The sequence below is a fragment of the Colius striatus genome, chromosome 1 (assembly GCF_028858725.1).
Source record: "Colius striatus isolate bColStr4 chromosome 1, bColStr4.1.hap1, whole genome shotgun sequence".
Taxonomy (NCBI): Eukaryota; Metazoa; Chordata; class Aves; order Coliiformes; family Coliidae; genus Colius; species Colius striatus.
The window spans coordinates 26,090,494-26,111,338 of record NC_084759.1 but is presented as its reverse complement, the minus strand read 5'-3'; the positions used below and the strand labels follow the sequence as shown (position 1 = coordinate 26,111,338).

The window sequence follows — 20,845 nt, the reverse complement described above, 5'->3', positions numbered from 1 at the left end:
CCTGGAGGAAGCCAGCACACAGGGTAGTGGGTAAGCCTCTGCTGCACTAGTCCCACGGCCTGGGTCTTAATACAAATCTAACGCCCTTCACTCAGTTTTACAGCTTGAAAAGGGGATCCCAGATGGCAGCCCTACTTTTGTCTTCTAAAGTAACAGGTCATCATCTCCAGGATGGTAGCAGCTTTATTTAACCTATAATCAGCACTGAATCTCTCAGATCGTATGGCTGGAGAAGGAGGTTTTTATTTTTGTATTTATAAATTGTCAGAGGAGTGGAAGGCAGACACAGTGTCAGGGCTGACAGTGCTCTTCCCTGAACTAAATACATGTAGCTTTCCTAAACACGCAATAAAAGGGCTTCAGAAAGACACAAAGACGTGCTACAGCCTGGTCTGAAACCATCACTGCCTATATTTAAGTGACCAAAGTTTGTGAGAGATTGTCACTGCTGAGGACCAGCAATCTCCTCCCATTACTCCCACACACTTTGCCATTGCTGTGCTGCTCTGTGCCTTCCCAGAGCCTGGCAGTGGCGATTCCGATCCTGTGCTAAGTCCTCCAATGAAAATTAACCCCCAATTCTAAAATTAACTCATAGAGATACAACTCTTCCAATACATTAGAGTCCTATGAAAAGTAATTGGGAAGTGGTGCCTATGGAGCTCATCATTCTGGGAAATTTAAGGTGTCAAGGGAAAGTAAAATGAAGAGAAGGAGAAGGGGATTAAACCCATTTAGCATTCAGCAGATTTACTCCTGGAATGTTTCCATGAACACAGTTGTCACCTTCAGCAAAAGAAATACTTTTAAGTCTTGCTCCCAGGCTTTGTTTCCTCGCTTTTCCATCTATAGAACTGCTTTTCAGACCCAATTTCAGAATCCTGTTCAAGGTCATAACAGCTAATACTTTCAGTGATCTTCCTTACGTTATCTGTTGGAGGTAACACTGACTTATCTCTTAATTGACATTGGGTGCAGGTAACATGGAGCCATAGCAATATAAGAATTGTGGATTATTCATGGAATAAATTATGGTTAACTACAAAAGGCATTTTCTGAGGTACTCTAGGTCTCCTAGTATATGATTAGGTTTTCTACTTGCAGGGACAGATTCTTATGTATAGGTATTTTCTGCCCACAACAAGGTGGGCAGTTCTGTAATAGCTGAAAAATATGTATTTATAGGAATCAGACCAATGGAAATATTTAACTTTGGTTTATTACAATGAAAGAATTCAGGAGTGGGAAAGAGCAAGACCAAGATTAAGAGAAATCAAATTTTCACAGACGTGACTGAAGTTATATGTCTAGTATTTCAGCTGTCAAGGCTGTCAGTTTAGTTTCTTTCATAAATAGCCACATAATTACGCAGACAAATGTTACCCCATTTGGACCTACTTAGTCTAGACTGTATTATATAACCTGCAGAGTAAAATTTGAACTTATATGTTCTTATTCAGAAGAAAAATTTGCAATGATTTATATATTATATGCCCCAAAATATATACAAATATATTAAAATAATAGAAACTGGTTCTGGAAGAGACCTATGGAGATCTCTAGTCCAATTGCCAGCTCTATGAACCATCACTTGCACAAGACTACAGATGTGATTTTCTGTAGTTGAGTGTTGAATGCTTCTCAGGATGGGAAATGCTTAAACTTTCTAGGGAATCTCTTCCACTATTGCGTTCATCACCAGTGAAAAGATTTTTTTTCCAAAATGAACCTTCCAGGCCATAATTAGTAGACTTTGTCCCTTGTTATATTGCGTGGCACCACCTGGTTGCCACTATTACATCTGGAATTCCTTTTCAGGTAATTTGAGGTTTCTATTAACTCACTCTTAGTCTCTTGACCAAAATTAACGAGCCCAGTCTCCTCTGCCTGTCTTGGCAGATCAGATGTGTTAGGACACGGATCATCTTCGTTGCCCTTTGTTGTACCCTCTCTGGTTTCCCACATATTAGTAGCTAGATGGATGTTCTTGGTTGTATAATTTCTAAAAGAAATTACTGATATGCTACCATTCCATTTACCATATAATAGAAATAATCAATCTTGCCACTGCCAGAGGGATGGACATCATTCAAGGTGATGTGTAAGGTATCTCCAGGTGCCACAATGGTATGTGGGATGCTGATGCTGAGGTAGTTCAGAGATGCAGACTGGTATCTTTCAGCTCTGATACTAGTTTCAGGTGATTCTAATTTTTCTTTGCCCTCTTCAGCCTTTGCCTGTTAGGAAGGAAAATGACAGAATGAGTAAAGTGTCCCTCAGGAGACAGTATAGAATGTCACCCTTAATACATATCTTGTCAGGACATTCAGAAAAGGCTGGGAAGTGAGATGAATCACTACTGAGAACTTGGCATAAAACCCCAGGATTTTAATGACTTGATTCTCTAATTTTGTCTCTTTCTGTATTTGTACTTGATGCTTTCCAGCCTTGGCTCCTTCTGATTGAGAATCAATTACTCAAAATCACAAAGTGATTTTATACTTTGCTTTTTTTCCTCCTTTTTCATATTGTGCACGTAATTGAACCTTATGAGTGTTCAGATTAAACCTACTGTCTGCATTGGTCAGAACCTTTTCCTCCACCTTCTTCTTATAATTTTCCATCACTTCTCATGGTGACATTCCTTACAATCTCATTTACATCCTTCATGACGAGAAAATGCACATCCAAACCACAAAAAAAAGCACAACTACCGCTGATGCATGTACTCCCAAAGCTCCCATGTACAAATATCCTTCACTTCAGTGAGACATCCCTCTCGTTCCTGGTTTCTCTACCATATCTTACACAATCTGGAAAAAGCTGTGCAGATGCTGTGAGAAATGATGTTCCAAACTCTGTGCTAAGTAATGAAAACCTCATTATCTTCACAATCATTTGTAATTGGCTTATGAGCTCTTCTCAGTGGTGTGTTTTTAAACAAGGATCTTTGGGTTTGTTTTTTTTTTTTTTACCATTATTTGAAGCGTCTGAGCATCTCCAGGGATGTCAAATGTAAAGGAGATTAGACCTTCTTTATTAGAGAGTGCAGTCTTCTTCATTGAGGGTTTTCCAGGCACAGTAACAGTAGCAGTGACAGACAGAGAGGCAGCAGGGGAGCCATCAACCAAAGTGACAGATCCCTATTGGAAAAAAATGGTTTTCTGTTACTTCAAGGACATGCCTCGGTTTAAAAAAAATACCCCACAAATAAGCAGCAATTAATTTTTATACATTTTAATTATTTTCTTTGTTTTTTAAAGAAATACAAAGCTATACACATTAGTGTTTGAAAATTCGAGCCTTGAGAGGAGAGAGTGGCAATTGGCTCAGTACAGACTCCAGATGAGGTGAAAAATCTGTGAATATAGATTAACAGCTGCCCCAGATTTTCACTCAGCATCTATTTCATCTCAGCTGGTCCCAGAGATATTTGTCTTTAACTATTATAAGCTCAGTTTCTAACTTTAACTCTTTAGAGAGAAGCTCGTAGAAAAACTTGAAGATGTGAAGTTTAAAAATTCAAAAACTTGTATGTGTTTTTTTAAAAAGGACAACATCCTGGTTTGGTTTTCAGAATACTGATTTGATATGGGAATAATTGTTATTTCCATCTTTTGATGTGGAAGTGAGGAATAGACCGTTACAGGTTTTATAAAACCTTATTGTGGAACAGTACACAGATAACTTCCAGAAGAAAAAAAGAAAAGGCATTTTCTGGCTTCAGTTGCTCTGATGAGTCTCTGTGTGCACAGGAGCAAAACAAATCAGATATAAAATCAGTAGTTTGAGATGGACTTATTCCTGAAGGTCTCTGCCCTGCAGAGCTCCCATTGGGTCAGGCAAGGATTTTATAAACAGGACAGATAAAATCCCTTTCTATGGAGGCAAGTGGACACAGGTGGCTAAATAATACATACCACAATCGAGAAGGGGGCTCCAGGCACAAAATACTTCTTGGTATTAGACAGATCAACAGTATAAGGAGATTTCACAAACTTCACATTGCTGAGTTCTTCTTCCCTCATCTCACCACCTATTAAATCAAACAGTATGTGTTGCTATGAGAGCAATAGCCAAGTGTTTGCATATTACCATAGCATCTATCATTTCTGTTTTCAGGATTAATTGCATGCTTAGCCTGTATATAAAGAAAAATGAAATGTGATCCTTTCCCAGAGAACATCAGTTCTGAAAAAGATTCCTCTCTAACACATGGGTCAGAGCAAGGTGCCTGCAAGCACAGAGCACACTGGTACTGCAGGAGCTCCTGCAGCCATGTGCCTCTCTTTGAGCTGTTGGGGCTTCATTGCTGTGTGAAGGCTACATCAGAGGCCAACATAAAAGACATTCAGAATTAGTACAAGGGTTTAGACCTTGGATCTCTAATTTCCTGAAAGAGGTTTGTTTTTGTTTTAGTTTGGTTTTTTTTTACTACTGGTTGCAGTTAATATTATCTAATATGACTTTCTGCAACTTTTCACCTATAAGACAGCTTGAACATCTGCCTTTGATCAAAGATTCTTCTAGGAAAACCACCTATTCTTCTAATTAACTTCTAGTTAGACCAGCAAACCGTATCTACTTCAGAAAAAAACCCCATTTAAATGGTTTGCTTTAAACTAAGTGCTTTTAGACACATACTTTCAAGGTCCTTATTCTCTACTTTAACACTCCAAGGTTGAGAGTGGTCAGTAAAGTCCATCATCGCTGTCCTGTCATGCATATAATTAATACCAACCTCAGCAAGTACACAAGTGTGTTGGCAGCCTGCCTGAGGTGGGAAGAGGAAGCATGCACACTATGGTAGAAAACACACAACACAGATCTGATGTCCATCATGGTGTGGCAATGGAGGTCTTCCAGCTCCTGCTCTTGCAATAAATGTCACAATAGTGCATGAAATTTAGGAATTAAAAACATTCTAGTAATCTAAGCAAATTAAGTACACTCCTATAGTCAACAGGAACTGACACCTCTGGAGTGCAGTTTAAACCATCTCTTCTCTATACTGACCATACAAAGTGCCTGAGCCCTAAGTGCCTTACTTTCAGATAGCTAAAATAAAAGCAATCAATCAAGCAAGAAGAATCTTGCCCACGCTGCAGAGGCCAGCTTCATTGAAGATTCAACTTCAGGGGTCAGCACTGAATTTGCCCCTTGTATGGCTAACAATAGCCCTTGCTACAACGCAAATAATTTATTGATTACTGCATCTAATTCAAGGCAGTCCTTGCTTGTGGGTAGCCCTAAGACATCTAGGAGTCTACTCAAAGTGCTTAGTAGTGCTGCAAGCAAATATCCCTTGTAACAAACTGTGGAAATAATGATCTGTCCTCTAGGAAAACAAAGGCAAATAGCCACTGAAAAATTTCTGGATAGTTATACTTCAGGCTCCTGTCTCAGACAAACAGCGAGATCAGGCTATTTGGACTGTTGTACATGTGGATATGACAAGTATCACAGTCTGATAAAACTGAGAGAAGACAAGAGGACAAGCAGGACTCAGTGGGATTGAGGCCTCCTCTGCATCACACTGTAGCTGCAACACATATGCCTTACCTTTAGACAGGCAGCTGAGCCAGCTGAGAGACAAAGAAAGCTAAGGTATCAAGCTCAACTAATAACTTGTTACGTATGGAAGGATTATATGTGGCTGAAGCAGGTGCTCAAAAACATCTCAAAGGGAGAAATATCTTTATGTCCATAGAGATCTTTGATGCCACTTCAGTCAAACTAGTTTATCCTAGATATCCTCACAGGGCTGTTTAGTATGTGACAGACCCCATAGGAGAGTACTTACAGGAGACCTGAGCAGCAGTGGGAGACTACACAGGACTACACAAAGCATTTAAAGTAGTACTGGACCTTTGTGTTCAGATAACTGAATCCCACCTGAGACTAAATTTTTGCACAGACGAGGCTCAGAGGAGAGAAAGTCACATACTATAGCGTGAATAAGCTTTGCAGTTAAGATTGGCCCAGTAGGACAAGATTTCCCATGTGAAGTATTACACTAGAGAACGATCAATGTAAATATTAGAGACTTTATTGTCTGAATCATAGCGCACTCACTTGCAGTTTCTACAGTGGTCACAGCAACATATAAATGAAACCCTTCCAGAGTTGAAATACTCTTTTTTAATTTCTCTTCCAAAAGTGATGTACTTAAAGTAACTCTTCCTTTTCCATCTTGAATCTAAAGCAGAAGTAAAAAAATAAAAAAAGAAAATATGTACTATTTTGTCCCCTTAGTGTAGTTTATTAGAATCATTTTGGTTGGAAAAAGGCCTTTAAAATCATTGAGTTCAACCACTAACCTCACACTGCCAAGCCCATCACTAAACCACGCCCGTCAACACCTCATCTACAGGTCTAAAATATCTCCAGCACCATCACCCTGGGCAACCTGTTATAGCTTCTAAAAACCCTGTCAGTGAAAAGAACTATTCCTAAAGGCCAATCTAAACTTCCCCTGGCATAACTTGAAGCTGTTTCTTCTTGTCCTTTCACTTGTTACTTAGGATAAGAGACCAATATCCACCTCGCTACAACCTCCTTTCAGGCAGTTGTAGAGAGCAATAAGGTTTCCCTTCAGCCTCCTTTTCTCCAGAGCAAACATCCCCAGCTCCCTCAGCTGCTCCTCATCAGATTTATTCTCCAGATCCTTCACCAGCTTCGTTGCCCATCTCTGAACACACTCCAGCACCTCAACATCCTTGTAATGAGAAGCTGAGAACTGCACACAGCACTCAAGCTGCAGCCTCACCAGTGCTGAGCGCAGGGGCATAATCACTTCCCTGGTCCTGCTGGCCACACTAAACATGGTGACAGTTATTAGAGATCTACATTTTGATAATTACTGACAACATTCAGCCCACTTGGACTAGATCAGAATAGTTCCACTGAACTCTAATACTTACTGATAGCTGTTGTTCCAGGCCTGGAAGAAAGACTTTTTTCTCATTTTCGTCAATTATGCCAAATCTCACATATGCAGCACCTTGAATCCCTTTCCCATAAGTGTGTCTTGGGAAGAAAAAAAAGTGAGGAGATGAATCATTACATTAATAAAAAGCAAGCACAAATCAGACTAAGTTTTTTATGCTGAAATAAAATTGAGATATATGTAGGAGTCCCATCTGTGACTAAAAGCTTGAAAATAAAAAAATCAGTCTCACTGACAATTGAAACACAAAAACTTTTACTGGCAATGGTGATTTCAAGTGCAGATAGATATGTGGGCTGAATCATGCTGGCAGAATGACACATGAAGACATCATATGACAAAATTTACACCAGAGTAATTGAAACTTTTGTGGGTTTTTTTTTTTTTTTACAAATTCATGAGAAATGTAGTTGCACAGTGAGGTCTCACACAACTCATTGTCTTTATATGGAGTAAGGGAGATATCCAGTCTATTTAGCTCGGATGAACAGCTAATTGCTTTGCATGAGACATCTCCTGAGCAGAACATTTAAAATAGGGGGCCAGAGAATGGTCTCACTGACCGATATGAGGTATTTGGTACCTCTGAAGGCCTCCAGAGACAGATCTCACCTGTTGAAATTTTAGTATCTGCATTAGGCAGACACCTTCCACCTCACGTCTCTCCTATAGATGTAGGCAGCATAGCATGGGGACCTCTTGTAAGTGAAATATTTGCCAGATAGGAATCTGGCCAGAACACCCTTGAACTCTCCATATAGGTCATGGAGAAAGGATAGAGCATGATGTTGTACCTGTCAGTCTCCTTGCTCAAGAAAATCCTGGCCGATGGCATCTTTCTACACTACAGCATGCAAGGTGCGACCTTGGCATCTGTCAAAGCCACGGTGCTGTATTTTACTGGTGGAAATCTTGCTTCACCTCAGTTCTGTAACAGCTTATTTTTGTTTAAACAAAGCCTCTCTCACATTGACTTAGTTTCTTTGGTATAGATCATCACTGCTGATCCAAGTGAAAGGAAGCTCTTACAAAAACTGCTCAAAGTGCAAGAACTAATAACTATGGGAAACAACAGTCAATATACCAATGTTCATTACATGCATGGCCAGTTCAGAAAAATAAGTTCAATTATCAGGAATTCCATACATTGGTTTTGATTAAAGTCAGGCAGGCCTGTGTAGCACCACTGAGACCTTCTCCAATAGACAAAAGAACAGTATCCAGTTATTCAACCCCATTTTTTCCTCTTAAATAATTATCATGTCAATAAATACCCAAGTATAAATGAAGCAGTTCCACAGTCCATAAACTCAAAATTGAGTGCTGCAGTAACATAAAGAGGAAACTTTTGGAAAATATTAAAATATTAAAGCCAGTTATCTGATATCATTCCATGTTGCAACATCAAGTAATCATGATTAAAGCCAGTAATTGGTCTTAATTGGAATTAAAAAAAGAAGTGAAGGTGATCAAGAAGAGATTAGAAGAGTGGAGTTTGTTCTGCCAAGCAAAAGGAGGGGGATACAAGGTTCTTTTTACTCCCTCAAGGTATGCTGGTGAAAGAAAGGATCAGCACAGTCAAAGGAAAGAGCTCAAGGACAGTGGGCAGAAGACCAACAAAGTATAAGGTGTCCAGGGATGAAATTAGACCAGGAATAAAACCTATTAGCACTAGGGGAAAGGGTGGAGGAGTAGTCTTCCACTTGGCTACAGTGCCAGGGTCTATGTAGCAAATCTAATGAGCTCACCCTGTTTGAATCAGTTAATTAAATGAAATTAAATGAGTGCAGTGCTCTTTCAGAGACTGCATTGGGCTGGTGCAGCACACACCCTGGCTGCCCTGTCAAACCCTCTCTCTTCCACAGCAGGGTGGTCATGTGAAGACCTAGGGTGGACCTTAGTCCATGATTTCTCCAAAGGGTTTCCAGGAATTGTTTTAGGAATGCTGTATGGCTGAAGCCAAGCCTGTGCCATGCACCAGCTGAACAGTCAGCAGCAAACTCTGAGACTCGGCAACCTTTCCTGGAACTATTGAGTTTACTACCCAGACAGTTCAAATATCTTTTCTGGTATTGCTTTCAAATGTTACAAAGCTCCTACAGTATGAGAAATAGTCCTTATATAAGGAAAGCATCTAAGAAATAATAACTCAAAAGATATGAAATAATGTTTAATAACTTGCTTGCTGCTTTCAGTTTTGAGGGTTTTCCAGAGCCAAACACAAGATGAAACACAAGCTCTTGCAGTAGTGATGATATTTCAGTCACATGCACTCACATAGTTCAATGCTAATATTTAATGTCTATTTAACTAAAGGCTACTGAAAGCCAAGTTACCTACAAAGTTAGTGCTGTCATTGTTTAACTAACTGACAAACTTTCGCTGCAGACCAGGCTTTTTTGTTCTAATCTGTATATTAGCAACTTCTATACTTAGATCTTTCCTCTCTTCTAAATTGACAGTCTCCTCTCTGCCATTCCCATCAGCTACTGAGATAGACACAAAATATCCAAGAGTGGCTTATCAATAACATCTTCTTGTACTATTCAATTAGATGTATGTTTGTAAAAGCAATGCTCAAGGGGCTTTGTCTAGGAAACTGAATGAAGTACCTTGATATAATTACACAAGTAGAATTAGTAAGATATTAGACTGTAACTTCACTGTTAAAACATCACTCAACAATATCATGTATACATTTTTCTATTATTCAAAACCAATTACAGACTATTAGAAGGCAAAATGCTAAAACTGAATGGATAGAATAAGCTTTCTAGACTTAAAAAATCAATACTGATTATTGAGTAAAATATACATAGTTCACTTTACACTATATTGGGCAATGCTAATCTACAGAAAACGTGACCACTGTTTAACATGGAAAATATTTAACAATACTGGCTACAATAACTCTATGTGGTCCTGTTTGTGGTTATGTGTAAAAGAATCTTAAGGAACATCGTGAATCAACCTCAAAAGCCCCAAGGTGCTGACTTGTTTTTTTAAGAAGTTATCCTTAGTGAAAGTCTGACACTCCTTGCTGATACTGTGTATTCAACTGGAATGACACATCAAAATTACCCTGAAAGAAATCTGAGCTTTTGTCTAGGTGGGAAGCAATAAACAGAAGAACTATTTCAGTGTTATTTAGGTACTGTGGTGTACCTAACTTCAGGAAATATATTTCTTCCATATCAACTATCAAGTATATTTGGCAATATCATAAAAACCTACTCAATTTGATAGTATTTGGTAATATTATTTTCTGATCCTTAAAGATATAATAATTTAGGAATCCATAGAAACAAAGAAAATAATACACGAGCAGAAAGATTTTCAATCTTCTCACTCCTTTGAAATCAAAATGATTTCTCTCAGCTGTGAGAAGACAGGTACCTCCAGCTCCTTGTTCCCTTTTCATAAAATTTATTCCTCTTCAGGAAAAAAAAAAAAAGGGAATGGGGGAAAAGAGAGGTCTATAGCTGTAATTTAGTCACCATAGGGACACTAACTCAGACGTCTAACTTTTCACTCTGAGATTCTTTGACTTCAGAACATACATCTTTAAGACAGATTTAAAATCTAACTGTAAATCAAATTTATAACATCTGAAGTAAAGCCACATTCAACCACTCCTCTTAAATGATTGGCACGTAGATCCTGGACTTATAAATCTCCTATAAATAAACCCTACTAAAGCTTTCAACTCTAGTTGCGTGAGTGCTGACTTCACCGAAAAGGAAATCCATCACTGAGTCTCCAGAGAACTATTTGATGTTTCTCTCCAATGTACAAGGTGGCCAAGATATTTCTAGTCATTTGAGATTCCAGGTGAGTGGTAAATAAAGGAAGAACATCCTCCTAACAGACAGTCATTTAGTATTTCTGCTCCTAAGAAACTTGAAAATTCAACAGACAAGAAGGCTCGATATATGGGGGTTGGACTAGATGATCTCTAAAGGTCCCTTCCAACCCTACCGTTCTATGATTCTTTGATCTATGTTAACAAGCCACTGTTAGATCTTACTGCAAATTTAGATCTGTTGGTGTGCAATCAAAAATACTGGAGCCTCACAGCACAAAATACTTATTCAATCTAGGTTCAATCTGATTCTTCTAAAGCATTCAAATTATTTTGATGGTTAAATTTTCTATCTCTGACTTTTTAAGTTACTCTGTGTTTGACATTATTCTAATTTGGTAGAGGATCAGGTGGAAATTATTTTCCATTGAGCCCTGCCTTGTGGGCTGGCCAGTCCGAGAGCTTTGTAGCCATGTCTCACCCACATTTGTGTCACTCCACTGTGCAGTGATGCATGTTTCTGTAGTGATGGTCATAGAAACTCCTTTAATTAGCTGTATTTATTCACCTGGAAACATTTCTCCATGAGATCATTACTCTCAAATAAGCATAATCTTCTGAATTTTCAAACTTCAGTGGGCTTTTCAAACTTCAATCCCTGTCTACTTGAGTTACATTAAATAGTAATATCTGAGGTTTAGAATGTTTCTAAAGTATAAAGAAAGTGTAAAGTATAAAGCATAAAGAAAAACAGAGAAGAACTGTAAATAGTCACCTTTTTACTATCAAACTAAAATGTTCAGAAAATCTTGTTCTGTTTTGAACACCATTACTTGAACCCAGGTAGTATTTTACACTAATGTCCCAAATTATTAGTGGAAACAGAAAGAACATAATATTAAAATCAGATTTAAGTATAGCCAGAAACTAGCAAACTTTTAAAGACAAGAAAAAGGAAAAAGCTGCAAAGTTCATTAACTACTTATCTGCCTCCTAAACCAGGCTCACTGTGAGAACACCTACTTTGCTTCAATATCAAGCGCAAAGTTTTCATTCCAGATGTGGTAGTATGGCTGAAGAGGGATGAGTTTGACTTCAAAAGATGGAAGTTCTGCATGTAAAAAAAGAAGAGTTTCAAACAAACAATAAAATCCTGGCACATGGTAATGCTTACTGAGAGGATAATGCTGCACTGAGAACATGTTTTACTTTGAATCAGCAGTGTACTTCTAAAGCAAATCTGATCATCTTCACTTATTCTGCTCTGCTTTACATAGTGGAATAGCCTTTGAGTAAATTAACTGATTTCTAATGAAAATAAGCCAGAAGATAAGCTCTAATTGCTAACAGGCATCAGATGCCCTGGCCTTGAAGCAGTCTGAAGTAAACCCACCCTGAAATGGGTTGAGGGTAGACATGAGACCCTCAGCATCAGCTGTGTCACTTTGCAACTTGCCAAACTATTTGCTACTGCAGATATAGCCAAAGTAACTGGCTGCTGGGTGTAGCTGGTTACAGAGGATATAGTACTCTCCATTACTCTTTTATAGCCACTAGCTAAGGCCAGGTTTGTTAAACTGAGATTTAAATGATATCTTTTCTTTTCATTTGTTTATGGCTTTAAGTAAAAAAACCCCAAATAGCCTCAAACTAAATTTTAATAAGAATATATAATATATAAGCACAAAAAAAAATTTCAAACCATTTCTTACCCCAAATTGTTAAATTTCTACATTTTTTACCTTTTCCCCAACACCCTTACTTTTCTTCAAGAAAGTTTCTCTGAATATAGGAGCAATTCTAGTGAACTTACAAAAAGAATTCTACTGAGAATAAATAGGTGGCTTTCTTTTCCATTCTAGTTTTTGCTGAAAATTTTAACCAAAACTGTAATAATTAAAAATGTAGCTCATCTCCATTCTCTCTCATCTCTGTTCCAAAACAGGACGCTTTGCAAAATAAGCTAGTTATTAAGTATAAAAACAAAGATTTTTTCACATATAAGTGGAAGTCACACAAAACCCAAGTCCAGTGCATCAGAGATAGTAACGAGGCACTGAAATGCTGTGAATCTTGTCCTTAGTACCTAACTACAGCCAGGTTTAATGATTGCAGTGTATTTTTGTAACACATAGTGATGACTTTGTATATTTATAATCAAATTGAATATTATCTTACCGTATATTTTAACTTCAAATTCAGCAGAAACATTAGACATCTCATATTGATGAAACCAGGCTTTGATTTTCCAAGTTCCAGGCCTAAAGTTCAGATTCATCAGAAAGTAGATAATTAGGATTCCTCAGATATTTTGTGAAGCTAATATATTTAAATTATCACTAGATGCTAATATTTCCCTTGCTTTGATCTCATCCCAAACTAATTTATTCATGGATTTCTCTTTGGTGGGAGAAGCCAGCCACATAATTCCAAATGTCCTAGGAAACTCCCAAAACAACTTGACAAGGAACTGCAAGAGAACATATTTGCAAAACTTGTGTAATATGCATTGCCTTTGAAAAGCCCTTGTTATACATTTCCTGTTCCTTATATTCACTGTTAAAATCAATCTAGCATGCTGAAACACACCAAATATAAGTAAAATCTTGACTGTTTGAAATCAAAGTTAATTAGTTACACTTTGCAAGCTAAGCCCCTTAGAAATACTCTTCTGAATACAGCCGTATGATTGAGCAGATATCAAAGCAGTTTTCTAAATTGTTCCCTACCAGGACAAATGTTGCAAACCACAGCATATTAACATTAAATTCTGATATTAAATTAAGATATTAACCATAGGCTCAATCTTTGCTCCACGAAGAAGGACAATTTTAGAAGGTAGTTAAATAATTCAGCAGTTAAAAATTGTAAGTACTTCAGCAGGTAAGGGGGATGAACCTGCATGTTAATAGGAGGTAAGGTTAGTCCTCCTCACTTCAGACATCATACTGTGAGGTCTTTCTTCTGTGTAGGTCCCCTTGGGTACCTCTAGAGCCAACTGGGAGGAACAGACAGTGCTGAGACATGGTATGTCTCATCCTGATGTAGGCATCTAAAAAAGATCAGGCAAATCACAGCCTAAATATGCAACTTTCTCTCCAGTGTGGGGTGAGCAGCTCGGGGGTAGGCTCCTACATGGCAGGAGGCCCCAGGGCTGGCTCTAGAGCAACCATACTCAGTTCCCCATTGCCACGTGCTGACACTGCAAGAGCTATTTTGACATGCAAATTGTTTTAATGCACAAGGCATAACAGCAACATACTCAGCAACATCAGGTATTTCAAAGTTTCCACTGAATGCTGTTTTTATTTTCCGGTCTGACTTTTTAACCACCATTCCTTTTGAATTCTGTTGAGGGAAAGAAAATAAACATCAAATTATGCACCAGGTTCAAACTCTTATATTGAAAAGTCCAAGTTCGTATCCTACTCCAAATGAAGAGAAAATTCTCTGCTTGCTTTCCTACCTTAATATTCACACATTATTTTTCCCTCCATGTTCCTGATACTGGCTAAAAATAACTAGACCTATCTCACAATATGTAACTACTGATTTCTGGAGAGAAGTCATAGCTGTAGTTTTACTCTTGGATCTTTTGTGAAAGTTTCTTACAGCTCCTGTGCTGAAGAAGCACTCATTAACAATATTTTATCATCAAATCATTTTGTTTGGAAACAACCTTTAAGGACATCAAGTCCGACCACTAACCTAATGCTGGCACCACTAAATCATGCCCTTCAGCACCTCACCTATGCTTCTCAAATATCTCCAGGAAGGGTGGCTCCACCACCCCCCTTGGCAGCCTGAGTCAATATTTAATAACCCTCTTGATGAAAAAGTTTTTCCTCATCTCCAATCCAAAACTCCCCTGTAGCAACTTGAGCCCATTTTCTCAATTCATTACTTGGGAGAAGAGACCGACCTCCCATTCCAGTACAAACCCCTTTCAGGCAGTTGTAGGGAGTGATCATGTCTCCCCTCAGCCTCTTCTTCTCTAGGCTAAACATCCCCAGCTCCCTCAACCATTCCTCATCAGTCTTGTTCTGTTCACCAGCTTCTTTGCCTATCTCTGGACACACTCCAGCACCTCAATGTCCTTCTTGTAGTGAGTGGCCCAGAACTGGATACAGTATTCTAGGTGCAGCCTCACCAATGCCAAATATAAGGGGATAATTACTTCCCTGGTCCTGCTGGCCACGCTATTTCTGGTAGAAGCCAGGATGCCATCAGCCTTCTTGGGCACCTGGACACACTGCGGGCTCATATTCAACTAGCTGTCGATTAATACCTCCAGGTCCTTATGCATACTTACTAGCACAGCAACTGTAACTGTGTCATCTGCTGGTCTCATAGCATTATCCAGAATGAAGATCCTGTATCTTACTGTTCAACAGAAAAATAAATGTGTTCACATATTTGTTCCTACACTTTCTAGATGGTAATTATTACAAGCTCTAAACAGAGTTACTGAATTCAGGATGAAGCACTTTCTTTTAATAAAAAGAAGTCTGGACAATTTCAAAAAGTAGTTTCTTCCTTCTGCAGGCTTTTCAGGTTACATGACCAAACAGATACCTTCTTGAAGCAAATTCTGAAAAATCCACAGGGAGCTTCACTCACTTTTGTATCAATTCTGCAGTCAAGGCTTGCCACCAAACTCAGAAACTGTTTTGACTTCTCTCTCTTGTTGTTTAACTAAATTGTTAAGTAACAAAACAAGCATAGACTTCAAGTGGTAAGAGTACTTTTTGCTGCTGTTGTAAGCTGAAGTGATAGGAGGGGTTGTTTTCAGGTTTCTTACAATTTTATTTTCAAAAGGACAGTCATTATTAAGCTTTTTGAACAAAAAGGAGCAGATTTTTTTCTGGCTCCTAGTGGAAGAGAGAACATTTTTTTTTACTCCTATGGCTTTTCCATATGGGTTGCTGCAAAGTGCAATGCAGACCCTGCAAAAGCCCTGGCTGCAGAAGAAGTTGAAAATCTGAACCAACTGGTAAGCATGTAAATAACTGGAGTTAAATTAAAAGGATTTTCATGAGGAGGGATCACGTCACTGTTACTTTTCCTAATCATGCCCTTGTCACATCTACATTCAACATCTGAAACATAGCATTTGTATTTTAACCTTTGGAACTTGGTGTGTATATAGGCTTATCTGTCTGAATAAAAATGTAGCCTTTCTTGGAAGACAGAAGGATGCGAGTGCTTTGAATGGTATCTTTATACAGCTCCCTGCTTTCGGTCACTAGCAGAACATATGGCTGATTACTCTTCTTGAACAGATCCTGTTGCAGAGTCCCTGGCTTGACCTGGAGAGGATAAAAGGAAAAAGTCCAGAGTCAGATATGAACCTGGTAACTCCAGACCTACACAGAACCAGCTGAAGTGTTTAAGTAATTTTATTAGCACCATTCAACAAAAGATGCTCAATTATATTTTCTTACTGAGCATTCCATCTTTCTTATTGGGTAAATATTCTTTTTTAAGTAGGAACACCATCTAATCCCCCATTTTCTGCCATAGAGATACACATTTTTCTGTCCAGTGATGATAACTCCTAACCAGCTACTTTTCTTCAGTCCACATGAAAGCTAAATTCCACTTACAATGTCATTTGGTAGCTGTGACAGTATCTTGCAATCCTTCACTTGCTAAAATCTTGGTTACAAAATTAGAGTTTTATTTTCATAGAATCATGGAATCATAGAATCATAGAATGGTAGGGTTGGAAGAGACCTTTAGAGATCATCTAGTCCAACTCCCCTGAAGAAGAAGGTTCATCTAGATCAGGTCGCATAGGAACATGACCAGGTGGGCCCTGAAAACCTCCAAGGAAGGAGACTCCACAACCCCTGTTCTGTACCCTATTTTACCCCAGTGAAATAGTTTTTTTCTTATATTTAAGTGGAACTGTTTGTGTTCCAGCTTCATCCCATTACCCCTTGTCCTGTTGCTAGATACAATAGAAAAAAGAGATGACACAACCTCCTGACACCCACCATTAGATATTTATAAATGTTAATAAGATCTCCCCTCAGTCTCCTCCAGACTAAACAGCCCCAGTTCCCACAGCCTTTCCTCATATGAAAGATGTTCCAGTCCCCTGATCATCTTGGTGGCCCTGCACTGGACTCTGTCTAGAAGTTCTCTGTCCCTCTTGAGCTGAGGAGCCCAGAACTGAACACAGGACTCCAGATGAGGCCTCACCAGGGCAGAGTAGAAGGGGAGAAGAACTTTCCTTGACCTGTTGGCCACACTCTTCTTGATGCATCCCAGGATGCCATTGGCCTTCTTGGCTGGCTCATATTTGACTTATTATCAATCAGGACTCCCAAGTCTCTCTCTGCAGAGATGAATTTTCTAAGCATTACACTCAAAAGAAACCTGATTTGAAAGCTCAGCTTTTAGCCTTGGGAGCAATCAATCAGAGCTAAACTGAGACTGACTGTGTGGTGTTTTCCAGCTAAATGGCTCAAACTAGTACTCCTGAACTCAATATTGGTAGACTTCAATAAATCATCTCAGAGGCAAATGAGGCAAAGCAAGACTGCACATTTCCAAAGATTTATCTTGTTTTCTAAGAGTGGCCATAGTGTCAAAGGCATGAAGGCAGTGTTAGTTTAAGTAATGCAGAGCAATAAACAGTGAGAAAAATAATTAAATGCATTCAAATTTCATTTCATCTCCAATCTACAGTGATGAAAAGATCTTTCACCATCATCTGTCAAAATCTTGAGCTTGCTTGTTGGGCACAAGAGAGCAGTCACAATCACCACTGAAATGATACTAGGCATTGTTTTATTTGCTGCTTGAGTGAATAATGTGCTGCTGTCACTGGAATTGATCATCTGTTTCTAGCGATCAGTGTTTTCTCTGCCCCAACAGTACAGGTCATAGGGTTTTCATCACCAGATTAAAACATTTATACCACTATAATGGTAGACTCACCATTACTTTTTTCATCTCTTGGTAGTCATTGTTTTGGTCAAGATTGAAGACAATCCTCTCAGAGAGGAGCTTATTTGTTGTCTCATGTTTGAAGTATGCAGTAACTTGCACGGGGTGTTGTGCTCCATGGACTTGAACTGTTATTGTCTCGTGTGTGCCCAAATGTACTACATTTGGGGCAGTAATAAGAAACCTAAAACAATGCAGAAACAGATTATCCAGTATGAAGGCTGATTTTCACACGATACAAGAATGTTTCATTGTTACAAACTTTAAAGAAAAAAGACTCTCACTTGGAACTTGTGGAGATCACCTAGTCGATCCTTCTTGTTAATCAGAATAGAAGTGAAAAGAAGACACTTTGTCTCTGAGTGATCTCAAAATTCTGAACCGTGACTTTCAGGTCCTACAAAAGATCAGTCTCTATATATAGGAGAGGAAAAACCCTGCAGTACATGCCAGGGACTGCCAATGTAATTTATAGCCTGAATTAACTCAGAGAAAGTTCTATGAAGTCAACTTTCTGGAAACAAAACCAGGCCATGCATTAAGAGATAATGAACAGAGATTTATAAATACAGATTTGAGATTCCAAAGTCATGTATATTCATGCACCAGCACTGACATGATCTCAGCATATGCTTTACAGTGTCAGGAAGTATGGGGTTTCAAGTAGCTGATCTTAGATGTCACTGTGAAATGCTGCTAGTGAGAGACCATGGAAGGTGAGACCACAGCCCTGGGAAGAGCTGAGTGGGAGGCTAAACTGGTTGGGATTTAGTTTTTGCTCTTTATTACTTTCCTTTATTGTTAATTCTGCTCTGGTGCTTCCTGGTAATTAATTTCATTAAATTTCCTTTAAAATATTATTCATCCTTCTTGCCCTCCTTTTTCAAGTATATTTTACACACAAACCCCAGAAAACTATGTGAAGAGCTATGTCTTAATGATGCAATGGCACATACACACAGAACAGCTCTGAGCTCAAAATAACTGGTTTTGGTTAATGATTATTCTGCAGAAGCTTCTAAATTAAAAAGTAAACAATTTTACCATTATCACAATGTGTTGCCTGAAGTTTCTCTTTTTCTACTTTAAAAAATAATTGTTCTTTCTTAAATTTATAAAATGAAAGTTGGAGCATAAAAATAAGGGAACAAAAGTGATATTTTTTTTTTTCAAATGAAACTCTAATTTGCTTCCCTTTTTTTTCCTTATAAAAATCATGATGCACTGTGGAAACAGAATAAAAATCATCTCTCTCTTTCCAAGTGAATAGTGAAATACATTATAGGAGGTCTTAATCTTCACACAAGATAGGGATCTTGGGAAAGAAAAACAGAACAGCCTTCAATAAACATTAAAAAGTTGTGTAGTTTTTACCTACATATTTGTGAAAACACTTTCTAATGTTCACAACGAATGATGAAACTTGTCTTTCAATTATATATTTCTTCATGCAATGCTTGATTTCTGTTTTAATTTGTCCAATTCCCTAGTCAGACAGGTTTGGCATCTATATACTTTCAAACACTTGCACGTTGAGAAGAAAGTTTTCATTCTTAGCTGTGTTCATTGTATTTTTCCAACAGTACTGAAGGGTTTTTACTAGTTTTTACTCTAGAAATGTCACTGCGTCACCCACTCAAGGCCTGTTGGCTCTGGTAAAAAGTGACACAAGACCTGTCTTTACACAGGGAAGAGACTGTTATGCTTGCTCTATGCCAAAGCCTACCTTTACCAAGTAATAGCTTGGACAGACATGGTCATTGGCCTACACTGTTGAACATCTCAGCTTTTCAGATACAAGCCAGATCTGGTCTTGAAGTGTCATGATATTATTTCCTGACACAATGTTCAGTTTCATATACCTAATATATTCAGCACCTTGTGTTTCCCACATCTGATTACCTCAGAAGAAAACTATCTCTGTCTCTGTTTCACCTAAGATTTTATCACAGATGACAACACGGGTGCTTTACTGAAGTATCCCTCAAGATACATAGGTGCCTACATATCAAGGGCCTATGGGGCTGTAGTTTTCATGCTTGTGTGGACACTGGAGTTCAACACCAGACTGCAGGCAGGAGCCTGCACCTAGATAAAACCTTGTAAGAAGATAAATAAGTATTTGTGGATGGAGATAACCCCAAAGGTGGGCTGACATGGAAGGGGAGAAGGGTTTGACCTGACTGCCCAAATATCCCCTTGGGGGTCTCCTCTGGCTATGACAAGCACCTGAATACATTTGGTCCTGTTGGGAACAAAACAAGAATCTTCTCTTTTACCTCTGCCCTACAGATAAAGTCAATTTGAAGGATTTTTAACATGCTCCATATATTCTCTCAGACTTGCATCTATTTCTCAAACCCAGGAATTTGTACAACTAGAAGAACTACTATCAACATATATAAATTTCCACTAAAACAGAAGATCAGTAGAGAAAAATCCTGAAGCTTCCCTAAATATGAAACCTTCACTTTCTGCAATGTATAAATCAACTGCAGAAAAAAGAGTTATTATTTTTCAAGAGTTTCTAATCCAGTAAATGTCATAAACTAAAGATTAACAAGCAGCAATAACAGTATGAACATGGTGTTTTAGTAGGACATTTTTAACGATTTGTTACCAAATGGAGATCCTTCCTCTTAAAAGGGGAGTTTTAAGCTTCCTTCTTTTTATCTTTTTAAGGTTACAAAATTTCAAGTGGTCCAAGAAACAGGCTTTGTTTTTCTCTATGAAGACCATTATAATTTCCTACTTTCTCTTTCAAGGGATTTGTTAGGAGTGAAGAATTAATGATACTTACTATTAATACTTAACAATAATACTTACTATTAATAATTAATAGTACTTACGATGGTGCTTGGTGTGTATTGGACAACAGCGAACAAAAGCTCATCAAAAATACCAGCTTTTCCATTGCAAAAATCTACAACATCTGCAAAACAGACACCAAACAGTCACTGTCAATCTACCCTTGAGGTGCACGTTGTAAAAACTGGGCTGCTGGCACATTGCAGCAAAGAACGTTGCCTATCCTGGTTATTTATTAATAACTTGCAAAACCATGCAACCAATAATGATGGATGTGTCAGTGATGCACAAATTAATAGCCTATGGAACAGCATTCTTGACTAAGCTGC

The 20,845-nt window shown here is 38.4% G+C and overlaps 1 protein-coding gene across 1 annotated transcript in view; it reads right to left on the bottom strand.

Moving 5' to 3' along the window:
* Positions 1 to 20,622, bottom strand: part of LOC104558709 (complement C4) — a 49,521-nt gene extending 28,899 nt beyond the window's left edge. The window contains exons 1-12 of the mRNA XM_062020452.1: positions 20,558 to 20,622; positions 17,700 to 17,892; positions 15,877 to 16,060; positions 15,064 to 15,134; positions 14,014 to 14,099; positions 12,930 to 13,012; positions 11,775 to 11,862; positions 6,924 to 7,029; positions 6,076 to 6,199; positions 3,921 to 4,036; positions 2,976 to 3,143; positions 2,040 to 2,237 (exon numbers count right to left, since the gene is read on the bottom strand). Of these exons, the coding sequence (XP_061876436.1) occupies positions 2,040 to 2,237; positions 2,976 to 3,143; positions 3,921 to 4,036; positions 6,076 to 6,199; positions 6,924 to 7,029; positions 11,775 to 11,862; positions 12,930 to 13,012; positions 14,014 to 14,099; positions 15,064 to 15,134; positions 15,877 to 16,060; positions 17,700 to 17,892; positions 20,558 to 20,622 (1,482 nt within the window). The remainder of the gene's footprint in view (positions 1 to 2,039; positions 2,238 to 2,975; positions 3,144 to 3,920; positions 4,037 to 6,075; positions 6,200 to 6,923; positions 7,030 to 11,774; positions 11,863 to 12,929; positions 13,013 to 14,013; positions 14,100 to 15,063; positions 15,135 to 15,876; positions 16,061 to 17,699; positions 17,893 to 20,557) is intronic.
* Between the last annotated feature and the right edge of the window lie 223 nt (positions 20,623 to 20,845).